Below are 20,553 nucleotides of genomic sequence, written 5' to 3' on the forward strand. Positions count from 1 at the left end.
ATATAAAGAGAAATCTACTTGAGCAGTATACGATTTCTAGAATCCCTTGAAAATATGTTTGTCTAAACACCTATGACCATTGTGTTCAACGAAAATACTTATCTACAAAGAACAAATTTGTTTCAATCTCAATTCGAGTTTTCTTTTTATTCAGACTTCAGTAAATATGCTCATATCCAAATCGGATCGAGCTAATTTATTCATAAGATGAATATACAAATAATTCTGCTCTTTAATACATAATAGATACTAATATAATAATTACTACTTATTACATTCTCTGGAAAATAATTCATGTCAATTATTCACTTTTATTAAATACCATTTCTATTTCTAGGAAATCGTGAAACCTTTGATCCATTCAGGCACTACCATATATGCTACGTCATTACTCTGAAGTCGATTTCATTGGCGGTGCCTAGAATCGGGAAGCAATACGCCTGCCACGTCTAAAGGCAGTTGGTCTTAATCTTCTTCCCATCGAAAATGGCTTTTGCATTGAATAAAACGCGGCTTTCAGCAGCCTTGCTATTTACTATCCTTCTCATCTGTGCAAATGTATCCGAGGCATTGTACTTTTACATTGATGGATCAGAAAAGAAGTGCTTCATCGAGGAGTTGCCAAAAGAAACCATGGTGACAGGTATGCCTCTCGGGACATCATCTGTGCATGGTTCTCATAGTGCATTATTTCTTCAAATCGGACAGGAACATACAAAGCCGAACAGTACTCGGATGCCCAAAAACAGTGGATTGTTAGTCCTGAATTGAAGATTCAGATCACTGTCGAGGTAGAGACTTTTTTTTTTACAAAAACACCGGGAAACGGTTTGCTGATTAACATGTTTAATGTTAGGAACTTCCTCAAGGACATGTTGTTGTAGACAGACAGGGTGATGCCTCTGGTCGTTTTACATTTACCTCTGCTGAATCCGGTGATCATTCTATTTGCTTGGCACCAGTGAGCACTGCATGGTTTGATTCGTCCAGAACGGTAAATATAATAGGATATATGCATGTAAACATGTACATGTTCAACTCAAAATTATATCAATTATTGCCTTCATATATATACAGAAAATTACATTCGACATGGACTTTGATGATCCAGCTGGTAGTGAGCAGCACGATCACGCTGGTACCTTGTCGGGTAAGATGGCCAGAGAATTATAGGCCGATTGAAAAGAGAGAGAGATAATACGCTTAAATATTTAATTTTATGGTATATGTGTACACAGACTTGGCCATGCGTATCCATGAATTGAATGAGCGTGTACAGGATATCCGTAGAGAACAGACTTCCCAGCGTGTAAGTGTAGCTGTGTAAAATGGTGTATGTGTATAAGGATAAGAGTTTAATATTGCCTTATTCTCATATATAGGAACGTGAGGCCGAATTCCGTGATCGCTCTGAATTGACAAATGCTCGCGCTGTATGGTGGACTATTGCACAAATCATTATTCTCGGTGTTGTCTGTGTTTGGCAAATGCGCTATTTCAAGCATTTCTTTGTAGCAAAGAAGCTAGTTTAAAGAGTGAAAATAAAGAGGAAACTACTTAAAAACGGCATATAATTCTACTAAAATTTATGCAGTATATTAATACAAAAGAAAAGCAAGCAATGTGTTGGTTTGTCAATGTAGAGGATAGTATATTTATGTATGTGTGTACGGATTTATATAAAGTAATCGGTAACAACGCATGATCCAATATTACAATGCTTTTATGGCTTATCCTCTGTTCGAGACATAATAAATTGATCTTTTCGAAATTACTTATCATATTACCTCATTTATACAATACAGTCAATTGCTTTAAAGACTATGTCTCGCCTCAAGTTACCTTGGTAATAATACTTTTATCAGAAAGTTGGATTACGTGATATAATATTTGAACCTTTGCCATTTCACTGTTTAATTGCCTTTCTTTCATTGAAGGTATAAAAAAATTATTTATAATAAATTAAATATAAGCGGATATGTTTTATTAAAGCATTTTAAGCGAGCTACTTTAATATAAACCCCTTGCATAACCACAACCTGATGGCGTGGACAAGGTTATAGCAAAAATAAAACGTGTGCGTAAAAGTCGGGTATTTAAAACGGGCTACGTTATTGATTGATTACGTAGGGTATTTTTTACCACGAAATCACGGTGCAGTTAGCGATCTTTCAGTTGCAAGGCACGCGTTAGCTCCTAGTGACAACGCAACTGTCTGACTATGGAGGAAATCGGCATCCATTTAAAACAAGAAGTAAGGCTTCAGAATTCTTGGATTCCATCAATACTCATCATATATTTGTTAAGCATAAGGATTCCCCGGCCGTTGTCACAAAGACGAGTCTTTTGGAAGAGTTATCTGAAGAAGACCTTTATACCAAACTTAAGAAACTTCAACGCAATGTGGAATTCCTCGAACTCCAAGAGGAGTATATTAAAGATGAACAGAACAACTTGAAGAGAGAACTCATTCGCTCTCAAGAGGAAGTTAAGCGTATCAAATCTGTTCCTCTGGTCATTGGTCAGTTTCTGGAACCCATGGACCAGCACACTGGAATTGTTGGATCTACCACTGGCTCCAATTATGTTGTCCGCATCCTCAGCACAATCGATCGAGAACTTCTGAAGCCCAGTGCATCTGTCGCACTCCATCGTCATTCAAACGCTCTTGTTGATGTATTACCCCCAGAAGCTGACAGCAGCATCGCAATGCTTGGTGCAGATGAACGTCCAGATGTCACTTATCAGGATGTTGGTGGTCTTGATATTCAGAAACAGGAGATTAAGGAGGCTGTCGAACTTCCTTTAACTCATTTTGATCTTTATCGCCAAATTGGTATCGATCCTCCCCGCGGTGTCCTTCTTTATGGTCCACCGGGAACAGGAAAGACCATGTTGGTTAAGGCAGTTGCACATCACTCTTCGGCCGGGTTTATTCGTGTGGTTGGCTCAGAGTTTGTACAAAAATACCTTGGTGAAGGTCCACGTATGGTCAGAGATGTTTTCAGGCTGGCAAGAGAGAACTCGCCAGCAATTATCTTTATCGACGAAATTGATGCAATTGCCACCAAGCGTTTCGATGCTCAGACTGGTGCTGATAGAGAAGTACAGCGTATTTTACTGGAATTATTGAACCAGATGGACGGTTTTGACCAAACATCCAATGTCAAGGTAAATATAATGAAATATATGAAACGCATAAGATTACTCACAATAAATGCATAGGTTATTATGGCAACTAACCGCGCTGACACACTTGATCCTGCTCTTCTGAGACCTGGCCGATTGGATAGAAAAATTGAGTTTCCTACACCAGATCGCCGTCAGAAGCGTCTCATATTTTCTACTGTGACAGCTAAAATGAACCTTTCGGAAGAAGTTGATTTGGAAGAGTGTAAGTGTTTCAGTGTCACTATGAGTAAATTTACTCATATTATTCTTTAGTTGTCTCCCGCCCCGATAAGTTATCTGGTGCTGAGATTGCAGCAATATGCCAAGAGGCTGGTATGCAAGCTGTTCGTAAAAACCGATACGTAATCTTGAGCAAAGATTTAGAAAAGGGTTACAAAGCCAATGTCAAGAAGGAAGATACAAATTTTGAGTTCTATAAATAAAATAAGTTGTTTCCTATCCAGCTGCAAAATCGTACTCTTTCTTCTTTACTTTCTTTCTTTCTTTCTTTATTATTTCTCTCCGTATTATACTACAAATCCTTTACAAAAGAATATGACAGGACAAACAGTCGAAGGACCATTCGGTGTAGTTGACATGGGTTCCAATGGAATTCGTTTTAGCATCGTCAAATCACTCGAGCGGCATCTTCCAGTAGCTTATGAAGAACGAGCACCAATCTCTTTGTTTGAATCCCAAGGTGATGAACGTGTCATTCCTTCGGAGACGATCGACCAAGTCATTACTAGCTTTTTACGTTTCAAGCAGCTGTGTCAACAAGCTAAAGTTAAACCTGAAAACATCAATGTCCTTGCAACAGAAGCAACACGTGTGGCTACAAACTCTAAGGAATTTCTCCAAAAAATCTTTAAGGAAACAGGCTGGGTTGTATCTTTGCTGAGTAAAGAACAGGAAGCCTTAATTTCAGCCGCTGGAATTGTTGGTAAGGATGAGCACAAAAACAGTGTAACATTTTTTTCGGCGTTATATCTAATTTAGATTTACTTGTTTTGGCAGGATCTTTCTACAGTGTTAATGGTCTTACTATGGACCTAGGAGGTGGTTCCGTGGAATTAAGCTATGTGACAAATAAAAGTCATGAGGAAGATGAAGGCACTATGGGAATTCAAGTCTGCCCGGACCCAATGTCGATGCCATATGGCGCTGCTGCTCTGAAGCGACGTCTCGAACAATCCTACAAAAGCAAAAAACGTGAAGCTCTTTATGCAGAGGTTGAGGATCAGATCAGAAAAGCATTTGTCCAATCTAATCCCCCTTCACATCTTTTGGAGAAAGATGGTTATCGAATGTATATGAGTGGTGGTGGATTTAGAGCATTGGGATATCTCTCCATGGCTAGGAAGGCTCAAAGCACTGATTTGCCCGGAAAGCACTCTGATCGAAGACTCACTTACCCTATTCCTATTATTAATGGCTATACCATGACAGGAGCCGAGCTTGAGGAGTTGGTTACTTACTATAAGGATTGGGAGCCTGAAAAACTTGTCAAGAAACTAAAGGTTTTCCGTATTTCCAAACGAAGAGCAAGCATGATTCCGGCCAGTTGTTTCCTGCTTTCTGCCATCATGAAGGTCATTAAAATTAGCCGAGTATATTTCAGTGAAGGAGGCGTGCGCCAAGGTTTTTGCTACCAAAAGCTGTCGGTGGCTGAGCAGCAAAAGGATCCTCTCTTGGAAGGCATCAAGGCTTACACCTCTCAGTCTTTATATCACCTAACTCCCAAGGATCATAACAAAATATTCGAATTCATTGTTGGTGGGCTTCCTAAGGTCTATCTGAACCCTTCTCATCCTCTTCAGTTGCATCGTCTCTTACCTGCTGCGATTCACATTGCCAACATGACCTCACACTTTCCTAAAGAATCAAGAGCATTTGTAGCCTTCCATATGCCTCTCGCTAGTGGTCCTCTTGCCAATGTACCTGGGCTAGACCATTATGAACGTGCCGTTTTGTCTCTGCTAATGGCTTATAGACAGGGAGGAGCTGTTCCGGACCCTATCTTTTACACTATCCAAAAGATGGTTGGGCGCAATGGTATTGATGTTTGCAAGTACATCGGAAGACTTATGGAGCTAGTATTCACTGTTTCTCCTTTGGAAGGCGGTGCTGAGCTTCTTCTCAATAGCGGACTTACGCTCTCCATGATGCCTGTCGAAGAGGGTTGCATTAGGTCTAGTAATGATGATAGTGATACGGCCGATGAAGATGGTAATGGTAGCGAAGAATACTATCCACCTATACGCTTGGTCGTCACACTACCCAATAAGTATTCTCCTATGGTTGATGCTCCTGCGGTCATGTCCGTTATCGAAAGTTTCGGCAAGAACATTCATAGCAAGAAATATGATATGGACGATGAATTCCGCCCTCAACACTTCCAACTATTTGGCGTTTCAGTTGTTGATCCATTAGAGTAAATTATAATACAAGCTACACCTTAATAAATATATAATTCAATTTAAAATTATGCATATTGCTATCCATAGTTACTGGGTAAATCATTAGCTATTGATAACACTGTCTTGCATCTAGAAACCACAGCAATATTCACTAGAAGATTAATGAAACTATACTCTAACATATAAGATAAGAACATATTCAATATGATGATTCTCTTATGTAAAAATATCTTTGTTTTAGGATATGTGTATATCTTGCAAAGTACAATAATAAAAGTTAAGCTGCTTGGCTATTTAATATAATAATATTAACTGGTAGCGACCAAATTATTATATATATATATATATATATTATAAATAAAATCCTAACCGCCCTACCGGAGTAACCGAGCTGAGAAGGTCTAAGAGCCCAGCCAGAAAAAAAGAAAATATGTTTATATATATATTTGCCATAAACAAATACAACTTATGATACAATGCATATATGATGTGCATTCAAAAAAAATATGAGAGCTTATTTTAACTGGATCCAAAATATATCCATAGTTGGACAGTAACTTAGTGACTTGTATCGTATGAATTGTACTTAATCTTATTATGTTTAGTCATCTTCTTCTCCAAATACGAGCTTGAGAATATTTTCTGAAATATTCGTATGTGTGTTATAGCTTAGAGTGACTCGCTGTTAAGCATAAAACCATGTAGACGAAAGATACTAAGATTATATATCATAGATTATTGAACCTAGCAACGATAAGGACTATAAAGTGAATAGTTATTTTTACTCTGTTGTTTCCCCACATTGTAAATATGATTTGTTACACCATTTACCCCTCAAGTACGCACACACGTATATACGTATACATACATCACCATATCATATAACTTTCAAATTTTGTTTAAAGTAAGTGCAATTGATTGTGTTATTAAAAGGTCCGCTAAAGAAAGAATCCGCTCTATACATAATTCAGGCTACCTTAATAAGATAATAAGTGAAAAGAAAGAAAGGACTGCATTGCTCTTGTGTGACTTTCTCTAAAGGGAAGCATTTCTCTATCAAAATCACATGTTGGATATAAAAGCTCTTTTCACCTTAGTCAGTCTTACGTCCTCTACTTCTTTCCAATGGCACTTCCTGAATCGCTCACAGTTATACCCCTCGACAATAGGGTTCTCCTTCCGTCAGTGGTGATGAAACTCACCATGCAAGGCAAGGAGGCCACAGCTCTTATTCGAAAGTATTCTCGACTGTCAGAACAACGAAAAATGGCCCATATTGCGTGCATTCCTCTTCAGTCATTGCCTTCTGAGAACTCATCAGTCAATTCTCATTCCAACTCATCAGAGAATTCCTCTGATTCAGATGGGTCTTTACCTGAGATTCCAGCTGAAGAACGAGCTCTTACTAAGAGCGATATAGACGAAAGTCTAGTAAAACCAAGTGAGCGTAATCGACTCTTGATGTATGGTTGCGCAGCTCGTATCATTAGAGTCCAGCGTACAAGTCTTGGCGTATTCACAGTAATCGTGGAGGGAGTTGGCCGTTTTGAAGTGGATCGCTATATTCAAGAAGGACCAACGCTGATGGCCAAAGTCAAATACGCAGAATCATTTACTAAAGATGAACTGGAGGAGGCAAAGGACGAAATTATTGCATTTAAGGCATTAGCAAGAGAGTTCCTGCTAAAAATGAAGGACCTCCAGATTCCAGAAGCACTTACGCAACAAATTTCCAAGCTAATTGACACCGTTGCTGCCCCCGTTCTGGCCGACTTATTAGTATCAATAATCGAAACAACCTTTGAAGAAAGGCTTCTAATGCTGCATTCTACCGACATAAAAGAACGTTTACAAAAGGCTTCAGAGTGGATGACAAGACAGCTACATGTAAGTACAGCTGGTTGATCTTGTACAAACAAGGGTACTCACATGGCTCGATACAGGTCCTCAAGATCTCAGAACAAATCCATTCCAGCATTGAGGGGAAATTGAACAAAAAACAGCGCGAGTTTTATCTCCGCCAACAGGTATTTAAAACACAATATCGGATTACCAAAGCGCGTTCTCCTCTAAACCCCTAGTTATAGTTGGAAGCTATCAAGCAAGAACTGGGTGAATCAGATAGTACCGGAGGGCCCAAGGATGAAGATGATGCAGCTCTTTTAGGAAGACGCCTTGCAGAAGCTAATCTCCCTAAAGAAGTAAATATTATAGCTCAGCGTGAACTTAAGCGTATCAAAAAACTCCAGCCTTCATCCAGTGAGTGGTCTGTTACGCGCAACTATCTCGAATTGATTGCCGACCTGCCCTGGAGTAAGAAATCAGAGGAAATCATGGACATTACCCGTGCTAAGCAGCAATTGGATGATGATCATTTTGGGTAAATGTTTGGATTGTGGCACAATGGAAGAGTGAAGTACCAGATAATAAAGTCCCTCATGCCTTTATTCCCGTTATCTCACTTTTTTTTTAGATTGGATCATGTTAAGAAGCGAATCATCGAATATCTTTCGGTAGCCAAGATCAAAGGAGATCTTAAGGCTCCAATTATTTGTTTTGTTGGTCCTGTAAGTTATATTAGCAAAATGGGTACTAAAACTAACCTTATAATATTTGTCCCTATAGCCTGGCGTGGGAAAGACATCTCTTGGAAAATCAATTGCTTCCGCACTTTCACGAGAATTCCATCGTATATCCCTAGGAGGTGTTCGAGATGAGGCTGATATGAGGTATAATACACAAAATAAGAGAGGTGTAAATACATATTTACCGTTTTATTGATGCTGTCATGAAAAGAGGTCATCGTCGTACCTATGTAGGTGCCATGCCTGGTCTTATTGTCCAAGGATTACGCAAATGTGGAGTCAATAACCCCTTGTTTCTTCTCGGTAAGATATTCAATTACCTCTAAGAACTCTTATACATGGTAAATGCACTAATATAAGTACCTGTATTTTCAGATGAGATTGATAAGTTGGCTCATTCTACACATTACGGAGACCCTGGTAAATGAGATTGAAATAATGATACATTAGAGATAGGGTTGCCTTACTAACATGTAAAAACATAAATGAATAGCTGCTGCTCTTTTGGAGATTCTTGATCCTGAACAAAACAATACTTTCTCTGATCATTATCTTAATGTTCCTTTTGATTTATCAACCGTTTTGTTCATCGCTACTGCAAATTCAGTTGACACAATCCCCGAGCCTTTGCTTGATCGCATGGAGTTGATTTATCTAAGTGGATATACCTTTGAGGAGAAGCTTCATATTGCAAAATCGCATCTTCTTCCTAAGCAAATAAGAGCCCATGGGTTAGAAGAAGATCGTGTAAGCATTTCCGATCCTGTTCTTCTACAGATAGCCGAAAATTACACTCGTGAGAGTGGTGTGCGTACTTTTGAGAGAACTCTTGCTTCTGTTGTTCGTTCAAAATGCGTGGATTTAGCCGAACTTCGAGAAAGTGGCAAAGAATCCGACTATGTTTCAGAAATTAATAAGGAAGACGTAGAAGAAATCCTCGGAGTAAGCTACTCATTGCCTATAGCGATATAGCTAAATTCAATTAAATTCAATCTTATTAACTCTTCTGTGCCTTTTTCTCTTAAAATTTAGATCTCTACATACGAGAAAGAAGTGGCTGGACGTGAGTCTATCCCAGGTGTGGTCACTGGCCTGGCTTACTCTGGAAGTGGCAATGGTGGAATTTTATTTATTGAAGCGTCCAAGATGCCAGGCAATGGAGAGCTTCAATTGACAGGCTCATTAGGAGATGTGATCAAAGAATCTGCGCAGCTTGCATTAACTTGGGTCAAATCCAATGCCCATCTGCTTAAGCTGGCACCGACACAATACGATAATTTGGTGGAAAAGTTTGATATTCATATTCACATGCCTAGCGGAGCAGTTCCAAAGGATGGCCCAAGTGCAGGTATTTTGACTAAACGGCTTTTAGATGTGTTTTTTATTAAAACAGATTACTGAAACTAATGTTTTATATTTTTGATATACACTTAGGCGTAACTTTTACCACATCACTTGTATCGCTGTTCTCTGGATGCTATGTCCCTTCTACAACTGCAATGACTGGTGAGATGTCTTTGCGTGGTCAGGTTTTGCCTGTAGGAGGTATCAAAGAGAAGGTTATATCAGCACATCGTGCTGGTATTCGCAAGATTATCATGCCTTATCGCAATCAAAAGGATGTACAAGCAGATGTCCCTGCCAATGTCAAGGCGGACATTGAGTTTGTGTATGCAAAAAATATTTGGGAAGTTCTTGAGGCTGCACTCATTATCAATAATACCGAGAAATGGTCAGCTCGTACATTTGAGAGCCATTTGTAAAGCACTATATTTATTTCTACCGGAGCTAAAGACAATAAACACGTACAACAAAGTACTGTAATCCCAGAGATACAGTACCTGATCCAAAGTAATGGATATTTTTTAGTAAACTATGGGGAAATGGGTGGTAATATTCTATATTTCTATGACAAGAATCTAAATTCAACATATCTAAACAAAAGTGATTGAGAGATCAAAAGACTTTTGCATAAATACTGGATAAATAAAAGAAAGACAAATTGACTCTTAGAGATATACAATACAGTATGAATATATCTATTGTATATATTATTTTACAAATTTCTTATACTTTTTTATACTAGAAGTGAGAATTACTAAAGCGAAAATTAGTTACAAGATTACCTAATGGTAGCTAAATTTCCCTCTACGTTTAACAGTTAAATACTAGCCCTGAAGGTTACTGCTATACGTTTGAGAATGTAAGAAAAATAATGAAAAAAGTTACTCAAAGTTAGATCTCTCAACTTCGCTTTATAAAAATTCCAAGACATTTAAAGTGCCAAAAGCAGTGCTATGGTACTTTGGTGTATATGACTAAAAAGGAAGCATAATATGGCCAAGCCGAAGAGCCTCGGGATAGATCAAGAAACTAGCTTCACTTTGATGCCGAGTGTGTCTTTAAAGGTGTATATCTAGAAAAAGATCCAATCATCTTAATAATCACAGCACAAAGTGTATTGTAAGGCTACAATATATAAAGAAACTGGGATAAATCATCTCTGGTAGCTAACAATCTTCCTGTGTACTATGTATCACTGGGTTATTTGTACTACTTGTCTCTTCAACAAATGTTTTTATTTCGAATTTAATTTCTGCACTGTATTTTATTTTATGATACAATATATAGAGAGAGAGCTTAGTACTTCAAGCAGTAGACTCCAAGGATAATACATGTATAATATGTGGTCTTCAGCCAACCAATAAATACAAAAACAATTGCGGCTTTTCCTTTCCATTAAGGAGTAATTAACGCACAAGCCACATTAAATGGTTTGTTCGTTCGGGCCGTACAGGATTACAAAGGTAATACCACAATTATTTCCAAAAAAAGTATAGATTAACTCTACGTGGGTCAGTTACCTTTGTGTTATTTAACAGTCATTCAATATTAGATATATAAAGTTATGTGTGCAAACACGCAAGGATTCACAAATCTCTTTCTTCTTTTTTTATCTCTGATGTCTATCCAAGCTTCAAAGTTTACGCCGGATGATTTTAGTTATATAATAGGCATAGGTAACGCGTCGTTGCGATAAACTATTCAGATTTACATAATAAAGTATTCTAAAGCTGTTTGATGGATAGATTTTGGTACTACGTTTTCTGGCTGCTCTTACGTGTACGCAAAAGATAGTACAAATGAAGTTGACGAAATTAAAGAATGGTAAAAGCGCACCATCTTATTGACAACACTTTAGAATACCAAGCTAACTCAACGTACCTTTAGGCCAAGACAAGGCTCTGCAATCTATCCTAAAGTACCGACAGTATTGCTTTACGAAAAAGATAGCAAGAAGATGATTGCATGGGGATATGATGCTATTCGTCAAGCTAGTGTTCCAAACAACAACGGAATACTAGTAAATAAGTTCAAGCTCTTCCTTGATACGAGCATCCACAGTCCTACTGAGCTTCCGAATGGGTTGACACCCCTTGAAGGTATCATTTATACCGATAAATAGCACATTTTTTCTTACCAGGTCCTCGCAGTAATTTCTGATTACCTTTCCGGATTCCACGCACATATTCTCGTGGTGCTTAAACGCTCTCTTGGAAAAATATTCGATCCTTCAAAGTTCAGATATTGTCTTACTGTGCCAGCCATGTGGAGTGATCGAGCTAAGAATATTATGCGTGAGGCTGCTATAAAATCCAATATTATCAAACGGGCCGATCATCCAGACCGACTGATATTAACCAGTGAACCTGAAGCGGCTGCCATATATTGCGAAAAGAAGTCTAATCAGTTCAAGCTTACTGATGGGCAGAGATTTATGATATGTGATGCTGGAGGTGGGACGGTTGACTTGGTTGTGTTTGAGATAAATGATACCTCAAACAATAGAAGTCTTTGTGAAGTTACAACAGGTTCAGGAAGTTCTTGTGGCTCAGCATTTTTGGACCAAAATATGAGACATTTTATTGAAAAACGATTTGGTCGATTTGCCAAAGAAAACAAATTGGTCATCGACGACCTTGTGGATCAATTTATAACTGGGACAAAGGTAAGCAGATTTTGCACTTAGAGATTATTTTATTCTTACAACGCTCCTTTTTGTGTGTGTATGTGCCTTATAGCCTGGATTTGAAAATGATGATGATGAGTATTTAACTCTACGGGCTGGAACTAAGTTTGGTGATCAAGACCCATCCAAATTTGGAATAATGGATGACACTTTTTATATAACAGTGGATGAGCTTCGAGAGGAGATATTCAATCCTGTTGTTAATCAGGTTATCGATCTAATCAAGGGACAGATTAACCAGAGCAAGAAGAATATTGACGCGATATTTTTGGTGGGAGGATTCGGCCAGTCCAAGTATCTTTACAATACCATCAAAAACAAATTTAAGGATCAAGTAGGAATTATAGCTCTTCCTTCACGTGGAGAAATGGCTGTTGTTCGAGGTGCTGTAATGTTTGGAAAAAATCCGCGTGTTGTAACCCATCGGATTGCTCGGCGTACATATGGCTTGAAAGCCCTCTTGACATTTGATCCACTCCTTGACCCAGAAAATCTGAAAGTGGTAATGCCTAATGGATATGTGCAATCCAGTAACCGTTTTGCAGTTTACATCAATAAGGGTGAATCTGTGATGGTTGATAAATGCGTTTCAAAAACTTTCTGGACATTTTATCCTATCAAGATATCTCCAGGTATGTATCCTCTCTCAAATAAAAAAGAAGTATTTCGTATAATAACTAATTGTGGAATTGATAGATCTATACGCTTATGATGGCGATGATCCACCCCCACGCCATGTCACAGACCCTCGTATTTGGATGGTATCTGCATTCCCTATATCGATGCCAGAATATACTTCTCTTAATGAAAGTACATCTGTCAAATTGACAGTCAACATGTATTTTGGTTTAACCGAGATTCGTATGGAAGTTGTCATTAAGGGAAAAGTTTTTATACTCGCCTCTGCCTTTGATACCCATGAGATGAAAAATACATCATCTAATATCAGTAGCCCGGATACTTCTTGCCCTACCACTTCTTCCCAAGGATCCGTAAAAACCACATCCAAAGAGAAGAACACCCGAGAAAAACTGTCGAGCCCCCCCATACCGCTTTACAGAGATTTTCCTTTTGGTATTGGCTTAAATGAGTGGTCCATTTCAAATGCACAACCACCTCTGGGAGGATGCCAAAATTCTGAAGAAAACAAAAATAAGCCTAGGAATAAGCCCAAGAATAAGAGAAATAAGAAGAAAAAGGAGACGAAGATATGAAATATAAAATTATACTACACTACACAAATCTACACGAATCAATATTTCATGCTGTGGATGGTAAAATAAGATACTGTATTCCACACCACTAGGGAATCTAATTATGAATTAAGCTTCTAAGCCATTGAATATGAGAGTTTCATCAGTTCTCAATGCTTGAATTTTGATATAGCAGTGTTTTATTCTCTATCAAATAATATTCAATGACTCTCGGAATCTATATATCTAACAAAAAGAAATACATGTTTATACACTGAGGCTCTCTCTTCTCATTTCAATAATAAATCATTTTTTATTTTATTAAAGCACTATATCAAAACCCAAGCATCAGAAAGTAAGTGCGACCCTCTATTGACTACGAGTACTAAAACACTATTTTATCTTTTTCAGGTTATGAGCATAAAAGTCCATAAATTGTACGACTCTCTGTCCTTTGCTTTCCACCGATATTCAATTATATATATCCATACATCTCTTAAGGTAGAAATTCACACTTTGCGATATTAATTGACATGCCCATATCTATAAATAAAAGACAAATTCTTAAACGAACGTATTTTTTTTTACTGTACATTATTTGTACAGACTCTAATTTATGTACACAGGAACCTCCTCAAATGGCAATGCTTTAAGGTTAGATGTCAGCGTTTGACGAGCAGTCATGTGTATGATGAATACAATTGCTTTTGACGGATAAATTGGTTCGATAATCACTTTCTCTCTTACACTTTATCTCGGACATAAACTCCAAGCATAAATCAAATTTGAAATATATAAAAGCAAACAGAAAACTAGTTAAAACTCGTATCTTTCATGTCTAGTATCAGTTCAAAGTTTGACCCCGATAACTTTGCTTATATTGTTGGCATAGGTAAAAAGAATAAGAAAAAATACACGTTTAATACGGTTAATAATCATTTCAAAACACCTTTTTTTTGCCATTCAAATAGATTTTGGAACCACGTTTAGTGGATGTTCATATGTATACACCAGTGATACAGTAGAGGAAATACATGATATTACTGACTGGTAAGAAAGACATGACATATAAACGTGTTTTTGACCGACTCTCTTGTATTAAAAAAGGCCCAAACAAGGTGGAAATGTATATCCAAAAGTTCCCACTAAGCTGCTTTATGAGCCAGGAAACAAAGAACCCATTGCGTGGGGTTATGAGGCCGTCCGTAAGGCATCTACTCCAAAGAACAATTATTTATTGGTGGATAACTTTAAGCTCTTGCTTGATCCCCAATATTCCCAATTCAGTCAGCTCCCAAATGGATTAACCCCTCTGGAAGGTTTGTTTTTCTCTGGCTCTGATATATTGCCAAAGGCGAAGAATTAATCCTTTGTTTTTTTTTTAAGTTATTTCTGACTATATTCGCATGTTCAATAAGTATATTCATAATGAACTTGAACGTAATCTTGGTGCTGTGTATGACCCTTCGCGAATCAGATACTGTCTTACCGTGCCAGCAATGTGGAATGATCTTGCCAAAGCTACTATGCGTGAAGCAGCCATTATTGCTGGAATAGTTGACCGCATTGACCATCCTGACAGATTGCTATTGACTAGCGAACCTGAGGCCGCGGCTCTTTATTGTGAAAAAAGGACCAATCAGTTTCAACTCACTCATGGCCAGCGTTTCATGATTTGCGATGCTGGAGGCGGCACAGTAGACTTGATTGTTTTCGAAATTAATGAGTCTGACGGAGTAAAGTCCCTTAAAGAAGTTACAAAGGGCTCAGGAAGTTCATGTGGCTCAACATTTCTTGATAAGAATATGAAAGAGTATATAGAGCGTCGATTTAATAACTCCAGAATTGATGAACAAGCAATTGAATACTTGATGAAACAGTTTATCAATACTATAAAAGTAAGGAGAGCTATTAAATACACATATACGCAATACTTCTATGTAATGTGTTTTAACGAGACTGTCTTCTTTTCATTTAGCCTGGATGGGATAACGATGAAGACGATTTCTTTAACTTGCCTGCTGGAATTAACTTGGAAGGCATGGACCAGGAGGCGGTTGGAATAGTAGATGGAAAATTACGTGTCCCAGTGGAAGACATGCGTAGAGAAATATTCGAACCAGTAGTCTTGAAAGTACTTGAGTTGATAGCAGGTCAAATTAAGCAAACTGAAGTCAGCTTGAGCGCGATATTCCTAGTTGGTGGATTTGGACAGTCCAGATATCTTCATAAGCGCATACAAGGAAATTTCCAGAAGAAGGCAAGCTCAATTGCTGTTCCTTCTCGTGGGGAGCTTGCAGTTGTCAGAGGAGCTGTTATGTTCGGACTGAACCCGCGTGCTGTGACACATAGAACGTCACGACGTACATATGGCTTGAAAACGTATAAACCATTTGATCCGACTGTTGATCCGGATAACAAAAAGGTCTTGCTCCCTGATGGAAGGACATTCTGCCGTGATGGATTCTGTGTATATGTTAACAAAGGAGATATTATCGCTTCAGATGCTTGCATCTCCCATACTTTCCAGGTGTTTTATCCAAATGATACAGAGTCAGGTTGGTTTTGTTGATAAATATGTGGATAGCCCAAGATAAACGCAACTAACTGATATAAACGAACCGATAGACTTGTATGCATACGACGGAGATGATGCAGCTCCAAGATACGTGACTCATCCTGGTGTCCGCAAAGTGGCGCTATTTCCCATAAAAATTCCACAGTTTGATGGGGTTGAGTATGGCGAAAAGGTCAACATCAAAATCAATATGTACTTTGGTCAGACAGAAATACATATTGAAACGGTCATAAAAGACCGAGTCTTCATGGGCACCTCTGCATTCGAAGCACATGAAGTACAGAAGTTTCAGGCAGCACCTATAACCCAATTCCATGATGAGGATTATCCACCTCCCCCAGCATATGATTATCTTTGAGCTGGCTGGTATGATCAAAGGGAAAAGAACTAGCTAACGGACTTGAAACTATAAAAAATATATTATTCTTAATTTCTAAGCCCTAAACATTCTACATAAAATAAACAACTATGAATATTTTTATCAATTGAGCAATAATGTTGTGCTTGTCTATATGTATATATATTATCTATTTAATGGCACTTCTTTTTGAGTACTATCAACCTGATTATAAGGTGTTCTTCATATAAATTGCGCATGTTTTTTTTCTGGTTGTCTAATTACATAGACCCTGTTATGAAAAAGGCATATTTTCTTGTTCTTGTAGGCTGGAGAACTTGTATGTCTTCTTTATTGTTATCTTTGACTCATGTTAAAAAATATATTGTCTGCCTGCTCTCTTCTTCTTCTTCTTAAAGAAAAGGTTGGAGTCTATTACTTTTACAGATATTGGTAATGTACCTCTTCACATATTGATTGTGTGGCTGAATGTAAATATTAGTATTTTTGTCCACAATGCTATAGCTTTGGTCACTTTGAACAACCATCTCAAGGTTATTGTGGGAAAGTGTGCTACCTAATCTAAACCTTTTAGACCTATTGCTCATCCTAATCGGTAGGTTTCCATCGATGGCTCCGAGTCCACTGGGAAATTTTTTTAAAGAAAAAAAAGCCTGTGAATATTCTGATATATATAATAGTGGGGGTTAAATGTGGTATATTATTTTCCATGTATTAACACGTTTGAATGTAAGAGGTTTTACATGAAATTATAAGCAGTTGAATAAAGCTGTATTCCTCTACCTCATTATGTATTAGTTTGTAGAATATGCTCCATAAAACATTCGTTTATTTTATAGAGAATTTGTTCAGAACATTTTGAGTGTATAGTTTATTAGGACAATGCTCGTATCAGGAAAAAAAAAAAGAGCATTATCGATTTTTGAGCTGTACTGTTATATACGCATTTCATTATCCGCAACATTAATTTGAAGACAGGAATGATGAGCACCATCTTTGTCTTTTGAGAGTTGACTTTAAAGAATATATATGAGCTAAGGTTCGAATGCAAGACGAATGTTTTAAGATTACAAATGAGAGGTTTTAAAAGTATACATTTGTGACTAATTGGCTTGATTCGAGGTCAACTTATGCCAACTTAAACCTGGATCTAAATGTATTTCGTGGTAGGAGGATTCGGTAAGAGTATCTTTTGCCTGTAGGTGTATCAGTGAGAAATTTCAGTGCAAATTTGTCAAAAGTATAGCTCTTTCTCCCATTTATTTGATTTCAGTAAGAGGAGCAGCTATATTAGGAATGAGGGTACAATCTAATACATTGCGGCTTGAGATATACATGTGGTGTTCTAAGCAAGTCATCACTTATATATTTTCTTTTCCTTTCCTTTTTGGAATCTTTAAGTGAAAGAAAAAGGAATATTATATTGTAATAATAGAATATTATAATCACTTTCTCAATTATTTCAACTGAAAGTCAATGCATGATTCCCTAACATTAGCTACTGTACTTTGTCTTTCTTGGTTACTAGTGCTATAACTCTAAATTCTGTTTGGTCCTGAGAATTTGTTTTAATCCAGTATCAGTGATATTATGAGCAGATCTTTTTTTTTTGCTAGGCACATACTAAGGTCTATCTTATTGTAACTATAGCATTATATCACATTATCCTATGTCTGAACTCATAGGCTTAAACTATAAGCTTAATGATTTTTATGTTTTGGCAAATAGTGTATTTTATTATTAAAGAGAAAAAAATAGAAAAAATTATGGGAGTGTTATACAAACACATTTTTGTATAAGCTCACTCGTACATGTTTGGGACAATATAGCTGAGCCAAAGTGTAACATGAAAAGAAGATATAAGTATTCATAGAAACAATATTTCTAATGTCTTATTTTTTTCTCTTATGTATATGTGTTCTTTTATTAGTTATGCAAGCAGACTATGAGTATGCCTTTGTACTTAGCATTGGTAATACCGGATGATTACTATTTCTTTGGTGAATATTTACTTACTGTAGCTTGTATTCTATATATCAATAAGACTTTGGCACTACTTACTCTGGGGCGTCGTACGTCTATAAAAGCTCAAGTGTAGATTCGATTGATGAGATTAAGCAATGGCAAAATACACTTTTTTCTGCTGTTTTATGTTCAAGCATTTATAATTATGTATAGGCCAAAGCAAGGTGGTGCGGTTTATCCAAAGGTTCCTACAGTCTTGCTTTATAAACATGGAACCAAAGAAATGATTGCTTGGGGATATGAAGCTCTTGTTATTTCGAGAAAACCCAATAACAACGACCATTTGGTGAAACGATTTAAACTTCTGCTGGATCCAAACGAAAATGAAGTAAACGCACTTCCAAACGGCTTGACTGTTCTTAACGGTATGTCATCTTTGACCAAAAAGAGACTACTTTAACCATTAAATCTTATAGTACTCACCGATTATCTTCGTATATTTTATAAATATGTTGAGATAAATATTAAAACCACCATCGGAATAACTTTTAATGCCGATGAGTTCATGTTTTGTCTTACGGTTCCAGCCATGTGGAATGATCAAGCCAAAGCTACGATGCGCGAAGCTGCTTTGCAGGCTGGTATTATAAAGACCACTGACCCCCCAAGTCGATTGGTTCTTACTAGTGAGCCTGAAGCTGCGGCAATGTACTGCAAAAACTTGTGGAAACAGTTCAAGTTTACCCATGGAAAGCGTTTTATGATATGTGATGCAGGTGGTGGAACAGTAGATTTGATTGTATTTGAGGTCTATGAAGAGTCCAACGTAAAAACTCTTCGTGAAGTTACAAAGGGATCAGGCAGGTGTTGTGGATCAACGTTTCTGGACGTTAACATGTTGGCTCTTATCAAAAAACGCTTTGGAGTATATGCCAAAAAGAATAATGCAATTATTAAAAATATGTTGAACAGCTTCATAGACAGTAACAAGGTAAATTCAAAATATATTACACATGCTAAAAATCGAGTTACTTTATTTAAATAACTCGTATCTCTACTTTAGGCTGGATTTGAAAGAGATGATGATGAGTACATTGATGTAATAGCAGGATTAGATTTTGGTGACCAAGATGGAAAATTGTTTGGAGTGGAAGAAGGAAAATTCAAAATAACAAAAAGTGAACTTTGTAACGAGATATTTGACCCCGTTATTGAGCAAGTATTGGGTTTGATTCGAGATCAACTTTCTCAGATTAAGGGCCGGCTTGATGCTATTTTTATGGTTGGAGGATTTGGATAGTCCAAGTATCTTTACAGTCATATAAAAACCACGTTTGAAGGCCAAGTTAAAAACATTGCTATGCCTCCCCGTGGTGAGATGGCTGTAACGAGAGGAGCTGTAATATTTGGACTTCAACCGCGCACCATTACTCATCGAATCGTAAGGCGTACATATGGTCTAATGGCTTCTATGGCATTTGATTTTAACTTGGATTCAGAGGATAAAAAGATTCATACAGTAGAAAAAGGGCCTCAATGTATACATCGCTTTTCTGTCTTTGCCAAGAGAGGGGACTTGGTTGCCATAAACCAATGTATTTCGAAACAATTTACAATAACTTACCCTCATGATACTGAAACAGGTAATTTTTTTAATATAATATTATATATATTACTAATTTAATTAATCTATAGATCTGTATGCATATAACGAGGAAAATCTAGTTCCACGGTATATAGACCATCCTGATATAAAAAAAGTGGGAATATTTCCTATTAAAATGCCAAAAATTGAAAAGGCTGAGAATGGAGAAGATATCGACCTGTTGATTAAAATGTACTTTGGCTTGACTGAGATTCACATTGAGGCCACTATAAACGACATGGTATTTAAATTTAGGCCAAAAATGGAAGAACATGAACCACAAAAATCAGTATATTTATATACAGGTGGCTTTGAATCGACGAAACCCAACCTTCGTATAAACAATGGTACAGTCTCTGAATTGTAATATATACAAAAATCTAATCTAAAGAACATGTATCTTTTAACTCATTCAATATATAAGATAACGCCTACTGTGATTCGAACATAACGATTCAGGGTAGCATCAATAGAGACACGAATGGGTCTATTAGACCAAAGAAATACTTTACATTAAAGAAGTTCACAAAGATATTTTCTAAGAAGAATGACTAGTTAGAAAGCCTGTAAAATATACCATTATATACAAATTACACACATATCCAATG

At 37.2% G+C, this 20,553-nt stretch overlaps 7 protein-coding genes across 7 annotated transcripts; all 7 read left to right on the forward strand.

Moving 5' to 3' along the window:
• Nucleotides 1-486: 486 nt before the first annotated feature.
• On the forward strand, nt 487-1,532 carry PHYBLDRAFT_110691 (hypothetical protein; the record flags this gene model as incomplete). The annotated part of the gene is made up of 6 exons (XM_018428179.1): nt 487-643; nt 709-791; nt 857-1,018; nt 1,078-1,150; nt 1,239-1,309; nt 1,383-1,532. The coding sequence occupies 6 exons, from the start codon at nt 487-489 to the stop codon at nt 1,530-1,532; spliced, it is 696 nt and encodes a 231-aa protein (XP_018293348.1).
• A 639-nt stretch (nt 1,533-2,171) lies between these two features.
• PHYBLDRAFT_123826 (hypothetical protein) lies at nt 2,172-3,647 on the forward strand. The gene is made up of 4 exons (XM_018428953.1): nt 2,172-2,254; nt 2,308-3,171; nt 3,226-3,394; nt 3,445-3,647. Exons 1-4 carry the CDS (start codon nt 2,222-2,224, stop codon nt 3,612-3,614), a joined length of 1,236 nt encoding a protein of 411 aa, XP_018293349.1. The 5' UTR covers nt 2,172-2,221; the 3' UTR covers nt 3,615-3,647.
• Nucleotides 3,648-3,670: 23 nt separating this feature from the next.
• PHYBLDRAFT_123829 (hypothetical protein) lies at nt 3,671-5,658 on the forward strand. The gene is made up of 2 exons (XM_018428954.1): nt 3,671-4,114; nt 4,189-5,658. The coding sequence occupies exons 1-2, from the start codon at nt 3,727-3,729 to the stop codon at nt 5,607-5,609; spliced, it is 1,809 nt and encodes a 602-aa protein (XP_018293350.1). The 5' UTR covers nt 3,671-3,726; the 3' UTR covers nt 5,610-5,658.
• Nucleotides 5,659-6,715: 1,057 nt separating this feature from the next.
• PHYBLDRAFT_132601 (hypothetical protein) lies at nt 6,716-10,024 on the forward strand (the record flags this gene model as incomplete). Its single annotated transcript, XM_018429506.1, has 10 exons — nt 6,716-7,478; nt 7,535-7,618; nt 7,679-7,971; nt 8,065-8,158; nt 8,217-8,320; nt 8,388-8,479; nt 8,552-8,596; nt 8,670-9,118; nt 9,209-9,524; nt 9,611-10,024. Coding segments are annotated over 10 exons (2,569 nt in total), but the record flags the coding sequence as incomplete, so codon positions are not given.
• A 1,114-nt stretch (nt 10,025-11,138) lies between these two features.
• PHYBLDRAFT_186361 (hypothetical protein) lies at nt 11,139-13,440 on the forward strand (the record flags this gene model as incomplete). Its single annotated transcript, XM_018439229.1, has 6 exons — nt 11,139-11,196; nt 11,266-11,344; nt 11,408-11,619; nt 11,671-12,185; nt 12,259-12,838; nt 12,903-13,440. 6 exons carry the CDS (start codon nt 11,139-11,141, stop codon nt 13,418-13,420), a joined length of 1,962 nt encoding a protein of 653 aa, XP_018293352.1. The 3' UTR covers nt 13,421-13,440.
• Nucleotides 13,441-14,147: 707 nt separating this feature from the next.
• PHYBLDRAFT_77663 (hypothetical protein) lies at nt 14,148-16,468 on the forward strand. The gene is made up of 6 exons (XM_018443285.1): nt 14,148-14,291; nt 14,371-14,449; nt 14,507-14,718; nt 14,786-15,297; nt 15,378-15,957; nt 16,028-16,468. Exons 1-6 carry the CDS (start codon nt 14,234-14,236, stop codon nt 16,333-16,335), a joined length of 1,749 nt encoding a protein of 582 aa, XP_018293353.1. The 5' UTR covers nt 14,148-14,233; the 3' UTR covers nt 16,336-16,468.
• Nucleotides 16,469-18,267: 1,799 nt separating this feature from the next.
• On the forward strand, nt 18,268-20,500 carry PHYBLDRAFT_143569 (hypothetical protein; the record flags this gene model as incomplete). Its single annotated transcript, XM_018431015.1, has 8 exons — nt 18,268-18,307; nt 18,380-18,407; nt 18,514-18,725; nt 18,777-19,291; nt 19,364-19,519; nt 19,601-19,943; nt 19,996-20,292; nt 20,370-20,500. The coding sequence occupies 8 exons, from the start codon at nt 18,268-18,270 to the stop codon at nt 20,498-20,500; spliced, it is 1,722 nt and encodes a 573-aa protein (XP_018293354.1).
• Nucleotides 20,501-20,553: the final 53 nt, after the last annotated feature.

This window comes from Phycomyces blakesleeanus, assembly GCF_001638985.1.
Source record: "Phycomyces blakesleeanus NRRL 1555(-) unplaced genomic scaffold PHYBLscaffold_7, whole genome shotgun sequence".
NCBI classification, from domain to species: Eukaryota; Fungi; Mucoromycota; class Mucoromycetes; order Mucorales; family Phycomycetaceae; genus Phycomyces; species Phycomyces blakesleeanus.